This window comes from Gossypium hirsutum, unplaced genomic scaffold (assembly GCF_007990345.1).
Source record: "Gossypium hirsutum isolate 1008001.06 unplaced genomic scaffold, Gossypium_hirsutum_v2.1 scaffold_1015, whole genome shotgun sequence".
In the NCBI taxonomy this organism is placed as follows: Eukaryota; Viridiplantae; Streptophyta; class Magnoliopsida; order Malvales; family Malvaceae; genus Gossypium; species Gossypium hirsutum.
This window is the reverse complement of record NW_024403398.1, coordinates 1-10,000: the sequence shown is the minus strand read 5'-3', so window position 1 is coordinate 10,000 and position 10,000 is coordinate 1. Positions and strand designations below refer to the sequence as shown.

Genomic DNA, 10,000 nt, shown 5'->3' with positions numbered 1-10,000 from the left:
CGCTGGCCCCCCGCCGTTCCTCTCGAATCCTAGCTCTCCGGCAAAAGCCGACGGCGAAAGCGACGTCGCCCGGTCGGCCGGACCGTCCTCCGGAAAAAAAGAGCTTCCCCCGGTAATTCCATGCACGAAATATTCAGGCTCGGGGTTTTAGCCTGCCTTTAGCACTCTAATTTTTTCAAGGTAGACAACAGTTGCGGCGGGCGCCCCCACGCCTAGCCTCGCCTCGCCTCGAATCGCCTCGCCTCGCCTCGCCTCGCCGCAGCGAGGGTAGAGAGAGAGAGAGAGAGAGAGAGGGAGAGAGAAGGGAGGGGAAACGAAGGGAGACCGCGAGGTCCCCCTCGCCCCGCGCGCTGGTTAGGGGCGGCCTATCGAACGAGCCGGTCGGACCCGCAGCGTATCGCGTCCAACCGTGCCGCCTCCGAGATCCAACTACGAGCTTTTTAACCGCAGCAACTCCGATATAGGCTATTGGAGCTGGAATTACCGCGGCTGCTGGCACCAGGCTTGCCCTCCAATAGCTCCTCGCACACTCTTTTGAATTGCACTCATTCCGCCCGCGGCGACCACTTGAGGGCCCCGCCGCGTTATTTTTCGTCACTACCTCCCCGAGTCGGGATTGGGTAAGTTGCGCGCCTGCTGCCCTCCTTGGAGGTGGTAGCCGTTTCGCAGGCTCCCTCTCCGGAATCGAACCCTGATTCCCCGTTACCCGTCGTCACCGTGGTAGGCAGGGCGCCGACCATCGTTAATTGATGGGACAGACACTTCATGGCAGAGTCGCCACTTGAGACGGCGATCGACAAAGTTATTCAGATTTCAACATCTCCCGTTTCACTCCCCGCATGCCCCCCGGTCGGGTAGGCACCGAGCCAGCTAGGGCGGTCTTTTTGTAGAGAATAAATACCCAGCCACCCCCCCACGCTACCGTGGCAGGTGAACTTGCGCAGCATGTATTAGCTCTAGAATTACCACAGTTGTCCATTCTGCGTGTTTCCTTTGAACCAACGAACCTCGTCTGACTAATGAGCCGTTCACAGTCTCGACGCGCTCCCCGATAGGAACGCGTCTGAACTTAGACTTGCATGGCTTAAGCTTTGAGACAAGCATATGATCACTGGCAGGATCAACCAGATAGCTCTTCCCTTCCTTCTTCTCTTCTCTTCTCTTCTCTTCAGAAGGACTTTTTCCACCCGAGCGCGGCCAATGTCCTGCCCGACGCGCGGGTCGTGTAATTAACTGCAATCCTTGGTTTGTAATCGAAATTCGCCGGTCGGTCGTCGACCTTTTCGGACGAATCAGTCTGCAATTTTTCTTTATCTAGTGTGCGCACGGTGAAATACCGAACGTCTCGGGCCTCGAATCTTGGACCCCACGCTCTCCTTTTACACCTTGGATAGTAAAGTAAACTGCCTGCGACGCGTGACGGAGGGCATGCCCCCGCCTTATGGCCGCTTCTTTGCCAAAAGGCTGATTCGGATGTCCCTTGGTCGCCAGAGGAACAAGGCCGGCCGAATCTACTAAAAGTGCGCAATGTTCACCCAAGCAGCCGCCGGTCGCCGGACGGCTCAGAAAATGCACCACTTTCGTCGAGATAATTCACTACTTTTTATCGGTACGTTTTCAGTTGACGTAGGATCATGTGGATTAACGGTACATATTTTCCTCCGGGTAGGACGCGGGTTTGTAATAATGGTACATAATTAATGACAGGTGGGACGGGGATTTGTAATAATCGTACACCATTAATGAGAGGTAGGACGGGTCGGGAAACCAGATTGCTGGAATTTTAGTATTTGTTTTTCCTCGTACGTTTTTCAATGATCTTTTTTCCGACTTTGAATTTGGCCTGCCTGCCTGCCTGCCTGCCTGCCTGCCTGCCTGCCTGCCTGCCTGCCTGCCTGCCTGCCTCCCTCCCTCCCTGCCTCCCTCCCTCCCTGCCTGCCTGCCTGCCTGCCTGCCTGCCTGCCTGCCTGCCTGCCTGCCTGCCTGCCTGCCTCCCTCCCTCCCTCCCTGCCTCCCTCCTCCCTCCCTCCCTGCCTGCCTGCCTGCCTGCCTGCCTGCCTGCCTGCCTGCCTGCCTGCCTGCCTGCCTCCCTCTCTCCCTCCCTCCCTGCCTGCCTGCCTGCTTCCCTCCCTCCTCCCTCCCTCCCTCCCTCCCTCCCTCCCTGCCTGCCTGCCTGCTTCCCTCCCTGCCTCCCTGCCTGCCTGCTTCCCTTCTTCCCTCCCTGCCTGCTTCCCTTTCTCCTTGCTTCCTTTTCTCCCTCCCTGCTTCCTGTCCGCCTGCCTGAATATCTCCCTCCATCCCTGCCTGTCAGAGAAAGAGAGGCGGAGAGTAAGTTGGCGAGAGAGAGAGAGAGAGAGAGAGAGAGAGAGCGGAGAGAGAGAGACTCGAAGAGAGAGCGAGAGACTCGGAGAGAGAGACTCGTAGAGAGAGACTCGAAGAGAGAGAGAGAGACTCGTAGAGAGAGAGAGAGCCGGTGGGTGTTAGACCAACCACAAAAGCCACGAAAAGACACAAAACACGACACGAAAAGACACGAAAAGACACGAAACACAATCCGCAATCGGGAATCGTAATCTAAAGCAGACACTGTAAAGCCTCGACAAGGAACGAACGAAGTATAATCTCAGCGAAAAATGGTACACATTGTGGTTCAAGTAAGACACGATTGCTGGATGTAAAGAATAAAAGTATGACTTGAGCTGCCGTTGAAAGGAAAGGAAAGGAGCACTACCCTCTTGGTGGGTAAATCTCCTAGCCGAGGACGAGTCTCAACGCTTCGCAGCCACACCAGGCCGCTCTACCGAGTACAACACCCTGGCTCGGACACAACTCAAGTCTTGTGCAAGCAGATTCACCTGCTCTAAAAACACCGCCGAAAGTCACGAGTCGGACACACACCGCCTCCGCAGCCGCAGCCCGAAGGGGCTTCACCAGGCCTAATTTTCTTGCCAGTCTCGGAGGCAGACGCGGACGGTGGGACGGGATTCCGGCTTAGAGGCGTTCAGCCGTAAGCCCCAGGACAGAGCAAACCCCAATGGCAGTTACCACCAGGCCACGCTTTCAATCCCGGACCAACGTTCCTCTCGTACTAGTCAGTCCTACCCGCTCGTAACCGAACCCTAAAGATTCCCTACCAGTAGGGTAAAACTAACCTGTCTCACGACGGTCTAAACCCAGCTCACGTTCCCTGTTGGTGGGTGAACAATCCAACGCTTGGCGAATTCTGCTTCGCAATGATAGGAAGAGCCGACATCGAAGGATCAAAAAGCAACGTCGCTAAGAACGCTTGGCTGCCACAAGCCAGTTATCCCTGTGGTAACTTTTCTGACACCTCTTGCGGGAAGCGAAAATATTGAGCTCGCCCGTCGTCGCCCGCGGGGCGACACAAAAGGATCGATAGGCCTTGCTTTCACACGGATCCTTCCTACTGAAAAACATCCTCAAGCCAGCTTTGCCCTTTCGCTCCACCAAGGGTTTCTCCCCCTTCTGAAGCTGGCCTTGGGGCGCCCGCGCTAGAGTTTCGCGGGCACACCGCCCCAGTTAAATTCAGAACTGACTTGTCCTCGATTCCCTAGCGGCCAAAGTAATCCTTCTCCTTTCCTTACCATGATCTCGGAGACAAAGTGAACGACCCGACCGGCTTGGTTTTTAAACACGGAACCCCCTTGTGGCCGTCATTGCCCATCAGTGAGTCGAACGAGGAACGCAGTAGTGGTCTTTCACTTGCGCCGGAGCCGTCCCACCTAGGCTACACCTGCGCTCTCGCCCACCAAGCCAATCGCGAATCAAGCTCAACAGGGTCTTCTTTCCCCGCTGACAGCCCCGGACCCGTTCCTCCGGCTGTGGCTTCGCTAGATAGTAGATAGGGACAGTGGGAATCTCGTTAATCCATTCATGCGCGTCACTAATTACATGACGAGGCATTTGGCTACCTTAAGAGAGTCATAGTTACTCCCGCCGTTTACCCGCGCTTGACGAATTTCTTCACTGTGACATTCAGAGCACTGGGCAGAAATCACGTCCCGTCGAACCGTTCTCCGGCCTTCGAGACGCTATGTTTTTACTAAACAGTCGGATTCCCCCGGACCGGCCAGTTCTGATCGGCGTTTCGCGCCGTCCGACGTCACCGAGCGGCGAACGGAAACTGCGCTTCGTCCGCCTGCTCTTCCGAGGGTAGAACGTTCCCCGTCGGTGCGCCTAAGTCCAAATTAATATGCCACCTCGCGGAATACGGCTCTAGATTTCCCTCTTCGACGCTAGCAGCGGTCGCTCGGCCCTCAGAGCCAATCCTTTTCCCGAAGTTCGATCCGTTTGCCGACTTCCCTTACCTACATTGTTCTATCGACCAGAGGCTAAACCTTGGAGACCTGCGGCGGATTGAGGTACGGCCCGAGGCAAAAGTCGCTGCAAATCGTCGATTTTCAGGACCTCGAGTAAGCGAACAGCCCCCCATGAGGCCGGCTTTGGGATAGACTTGCTCTCTTTCCCTTTCACCGGAATAGCCTTCCAGGGAGAATGCACCTCGAAAGAAAAGTAACTCTCTCCTCTCCCGATGTCTCCGACCTTTGTGCGTCGCCGCTGTCTTTGCTCGGGTACGGGAATCCTAACCCGTTTCCCTTTCGGCCCTCGCAGAGCTTTAACTCTCCGCTTGCGTAGGATCTCTCCAGGCCTTAGGACCGACTAACCCGCGGTCGATCAAGGAGCAACGCGGAACCCTTCTCCACGTCGGCCTTCGAGGTTCTCGCTCGAATATTTGCTACTACCACCAAGATCGGCACCCGCGGCCGCTGCACCCCGACTCTCGTCAAGGCTTCGGCGCTGACCGCGGCGACCCTCCTACTCGTCTCGGCTTCTGAAGGCAGCAACCTCTCAAGGAGCTACTTGACTGCCGAGACGGCCGGGTGTAGACTGCACGCTCTAGCGCCATCCATTTTCAGGGCCCACCAATTCGGCAGGTGAGTTGTTACACAGTCCTTACGGTACCGACTTCCATGGTCACCGTCCTGCTGTCTATACCGATGGACACCTTTTGTGGGTTCTCTGAGCGTGACGATCGGCGCCTTAACCCGGCGTTTGGTTCATCCCACAGCGCCAGTTCTGCTTACCAAAAGTGGCCCACTTGGCACTCGTACATTTCGACGGGGGCCGGCCTCCCAATCGAGCGGTAGGCACCCCTGCGCGCCGTTCAAAGTTTGACAATAGCTCCACGCCATTTCGGCACGGATCCTCTAATCATTCGCTTTACCGGACGCAACTGTCTCCCGAGCGCCAGCTATCCTGGGGGAAACTTCGGAGGGAACCAGCTACTAGATGGTTCGATTAGTCTTTCGCCCCTACGCCCAAGTTCCGTGATCGATTTGCGCGTCAGAACCACTTAGGACCTCCACCAGCATTTCTCCCGGCTTGTCCGCTCGGGCCTAGTTCACCATCTTTCGGGTCCCAACCGACGTCTAGCTCCGCCGGGGCCGTGACAAAACCCCCGACGGGCCGACCCTGCGCCCAAACCGAGATCGGGTCTCTTTGCTTCGCTGCGCCCACAGAAAAAAAGGGGTGTTTCCCCATAGACTCACGCCGACGTTAGACTCCTTGGTCCGTGTTTCAAGACGGGTCGGGAAGAGTGCCGCCCATGCCTGTCGCCAGTGCCACCGTTCCCAGTGCCCGCCCGCATGGACGCGTGGCGGGAGCGAGAAGGTTTCCTCCTAGGCCCGAGCGCAGCGTCCGCCTACGTCGATCGCGACACGGTTTCGACAGAAAAAACGATCGCCTCTCGAAACCCCGCCGACGTCGAGACGAAGCGCGCCGGGCCCGTCGCGACCGTCGACCCACAAGTGGAAGATACATCCCGGGACGGACCGAGCGAGCCGCCGGCCAGCCGTTTCCTCCCGCCACGCCGCAACCCCCCGTCCCTGCGAGAGGAGGGAGAAAGGGAGCGGAAGGACTCGGACTCTCGATCGACCCGCCGGCGTCGCGCCGACGAAGAGTTGGATTCCCTGGTCGCAAGGCGGTTCCACCCGTTTGGCCGTAGGCGCTTTCACGGTCTCTTGAACTCTCTCTTCAAAGTTCTTTTCAACTTTCCCTCACGGTACTTGTTCGCTATCGGACTCGTGCCGGTATTTAGCCTCAGATGGAGCTTACCACCCGCTTTGAGCTGCGATCCCAAACAACTCTACTCTGGAAACCGCGCATCGCCGGACGGCCGTCCGAACCAAAGGCCTAACACCCACTCGGGAGCACACCTGTCCCGCGGGACTTGCTCGTCGCCGCCTCCGGGCTGCGCGGTCCCTCACGCCACAGTTCCCCAAACGTCGCGAGATTCGGCGATGGGCTCTTCCCGCTTCACTCGCCGTTACTGAGGGAATCCTGGTTGGTTTTTTTTCCTCCGCTTAATGATATGCTTAAGTTCAGCGGGTAATCTCGTCGATCCGAGGCCGGCATTCCTTCCGGTCAGGTCAAAGGCCAGAGCTAGAGCCAGGGTAGAAGCCAGAGGCCAGATCGCCCTTCCTTCCAGATCGTGCATCCCGGGTGAGATCGATGACGGAGGAAGAGGAGCCGTGGCAGCGACCAGACGTCAACGCACATTTGACGAGACGAGCAAGTTTGTAGTGTAACCTGCGCGACTCGCAAGCCAAAAACAGCATTTCCGGCACTCGGACGAACGTGGCCGCGGTTTGACACCGCTGCCGCAATGGGCGTTCGAGACGTCGATGATCTCCAATGCAATTCACATCACTTAACGCGTCAGGCCGCGCTCTTCATCGACGCACGAGCCTAGTGATTCAGCGCCTACAGTCGTGCTTTCTTTTTTATTTTCTCTCATGTGTCTTTTTTTTTCATTTCTTATGTCGGCGCCCGGTGCATGTCCACCCGGAATCATTAAACGAACACGTACCCGCATGTTCACCCTACTAACTTTACTCCAATCTTCAAATGCGGTAATGATCCTTCCGCAGGTTCACCTACGGAAACCTTGTTACGACTTTTACTTCCTCTAAATGTTTAAGCTCGATGCCTTTCCGATCTAGCCCGACTAAGGGCTCGTTCAGTCCAACGACCTAGCTTAACATTCTATCGGAGGTAGCGACGGGCGGTGTGTACAAAAGGCAGGGACTTAATCGGCGCCAGCTGTGACTGGCGCCTACTCGGAATTCCTCGTTGACGGGACTGAGTTCAAGCCCCGATCCCCAGCACGAAACGATTGCACGGTTAACCCACCAGCGCGACCAATCCGCTCCCCCTTCGGGGCAGGTTCCGGCCTGTAGCCGTACATTCGCGCTTCGCCTTCAGTGTAGCGCGCGTGCGGCCCCGACATCTAAGGGCATCACTGACCTGTTATTGATCTCTCTCACCTAGCTTAAGCTTGCTCGGGATCCCCCTAAGAAGTAGCGTCGACCGCCTCGCTCCCTCTTTCTCCGACGCACCAAGAACGTGCCGACCGAACCGGAACCCCGGGGGTGATAACCGACGACTATTTAGGGCGAGGCCTCGCCCGTTAGCGGAATAAACCAGACTTTTCACTTCACCAGCCACGAACGGCCATGCACCACCACCCACAAATCGAGAAAGAACTGCACGAGCGTCTGTCAATCCTGACGATGTCCGGACCGAGTAAGTTGTCCCGTGTTGAGTCAAATTAAGCCGCAGGCTCCACTCCTTGTGGTGCCCTTCCGTCAATTCCTTCAAGTTTCAGCCTTGCGACCATACTACCCCCGGAACCCGTACACTCTCAGGTTTCCCGAAGCCGCCACGGACGGGTCCATAACCGCTGTTCTCGAGCCTCGTCCGCGGCCCGGTTGGCAGAGTTTACCGTCGGTACTACGACGGTATCTGATCGTCTTTGCTCCACCCACCTTCGTTCTGGATTAAGGAAGACGTCCGGGGCCAGCGCCTTCGCTTCGAGGCGTCCCGAGCGGATCACAAAATTTCACCTCTCCCCGGCCGGTACGCTGGCCCCCGCCGTTCCTCTCGAATCCTAGCTCTCCGGCAAAAGCCGACGGCGAAAGCGACGTCGCCCGGTCGGCCGGACCGTCCTCCGGAAAAAAAGAGCTTCCCCCGGTAATTCCATGCACGAAATATTCAGGCTCGGGGTTTTAGCCTGCCTTTAGCACTCTAATTTTTTCAAGGTAGACAACAGTTGCGGCGGGCGCCCCCACGCCTAGCCTCGCCTCGCCTCGAATCGCCTCGCCTCGCCTCGCCTCGCCGCAGCGAGGGTAGAGAGAGAGAGAGAGAGAGAGAGGGAGAGAGAAGGGAGGGGAAACGAAGGGAGACCGCGAGGTCCCCCTCGCCCCGCGCGCGGTTAGGGGCGGCCTATCGAACGAGCCGGTCGGACCCGCAGCGTATCGCGTCCAACCGTGCCGCCTCCGAGATCCAACTACGAGCTTTTTAACCGCAGCAACTCCGATATAGGCTATTGGAGCTGGAATTACCGCGGCTGCTGGCACCAGGCTTGCCCTCCAATAGCTCCTCGCACACTCTTTTGAATTGCACTCATTCCGCCCGCGGGACCATTTACCCCGCCGCGTATTTTTCGTCACTACCTCCCCGAGTCGGGATTGGGTAAGTTGCGCGCCTGCTGCCCTCCTTGGAGGTGGTAGCCGTTTCGCAGGCTCCCTCTCCGGAATCGAACCCTGATTCCCCGTTACCCGTCGTCACCGTGGTAGGCAGGGCGCCGACCATCGTCAATTGATGGGACAGACACTTCATGATAGAGTCACTTGCGCGATCGACAAAGTTAATCAGATTTCAACACTTCCCCGGCACTCCCGATGAATTAGCAGAGAGCTGGGCGGTCTTTGTAGAGAATAAATACCAGCACCCCTCCGAGCGGGGGTGCGTGCGCAGCATGTATTAGCTCTAGAATTACCACAGTTATCCATTTTACGGACCGATAGGAACCAACGAACCTCGTCTGACTAATGAGCCGTTCACAGTCTCGATCGCGCTCCCCGAAAGGAACGGTCTGAACTTAGACTTGCATGGTAACTTAGATAGATCATTAGATCCTCCTCCCCCCCCCCCCCCCCCCCCCCCCCCCCCCCCCGCAATGGCTTACTTTGAGCACTGCAATCATTGGCAGGATCAACCTGCCTCGAATCTTGGACCCCACGCTCTCCTTTACACCTTGGATAGTAAAGTAAACTGCCTGCGACGCGTGACGGAGGGCATGCCCCCGCCTTATGGCCGCTTCTTTGCCAAAAGGCTGATTCGGATGTCCCTTGGTCGCCAGAGGAACAAGGCCGGCCGAATCTACTAAAAGTGCGCAATGTTCACCCAAGCAGCCGCCGGTCGCCGGACGGCTCAGAAAATGCACCACTTTCGTCGAGATAATTCACTACTTTTATCGGTACGTTTTCAGTTGACGTAGGATCATGTGGATTAACGGTACATATTTTTCCTCCGGTAGGACGCGGGTTTGTAATAATGGTACATAATTAATGACAGGTGGGACGGGGATTTGTAATAATCGTACACCATTAATGAGAGGTAGGACGGGTCGGGAAACCAGATTGCTGGAATTTTAGTATTTGTTTTTCCTCGTACGTTTTTTCAATGATCTTTTTTCCGACTTTGATTTGGCTCCTGCTGCCTGCCTGCCTGCCTGCCTGCCTGCCTGCCTGCCTGCCTGCCTGCCTGCCTCCCTCCTCCCGCCCCCCCTCCCTGCCTGCCTGCCTGCCGCCTCCTGCCTGCCTGCCTGCCTGCCTGCCTGCCTGCCTGCCTGCCTCCCTCCCTCCCTCCCTGCCTCCCTCCCTCCCCCCCCCTGCCTGCCTGCCTGCCTGCCTGCTGCCGCCTGCCTGCCTGCCTGCCTGCCTGCCTCCCTCTCTCCCTCCCTCCTGCCTCCTGCCGCTCCCTCCCTCCCTCCCTCCCTCCCCCCTCCCCCTCCCTCCTGCCTGCCTGCTTCCCTCCCTGCCTCCCGCCTGCCTGCTCCCTTCTTCCCTCCCTCCGCTCCCTTCTCCTTGCCTTTTCTCCTCCCTGCTTCTGTCCGCCTGCCTGCCTGCCTGCCATA

At 57.5% G+C, this 10,000-nt stretch overlaps 1 protein-coding gene and 2 pseudogenes across 1 annotated transcript; all 3 read right to left on the bottom strand.

The window, feature by feature from the left end:
• Positions 1 to 175: 175 nt before the first annotated feature.
• Positions 176 to 2,298, bottom strand: LOC121227568 (uncharacterized). Its single transcript, XM_041110553.1, has 4 exons — positions 1,769 to 2,298; positions 1,338 to 1,561; positions 967 to 1,205; positions 176 to 691 (listed from the first exon to the last, which is right to left on the bottom strand). The coding sequence occupies exons 1-4, from the start codon at positions 2,296 to 2,298 to the stop codon at positions 176 to 178; spliced, it is 1,509 nt and encodes a 502-aa protein (XP_040966487.1).
• A 445-nt stretch (positions 2,299 to 2,743) lies between these two features.
• On the bottom strand, positions 2,744 to 6,431 carry LOC121227571 (uncharacterized; annotated as a pseudogene).
• Positions 6,432 to 6,641: 210 nt separating this feature from the next.
• Positions 6,642 to 6,791, bottom strand: LOC121227569 (uncharacterized; annotated as a pseudogene).
• Positions 6,792 to 10,000: the final 3,209 nt, after the last annotated feature.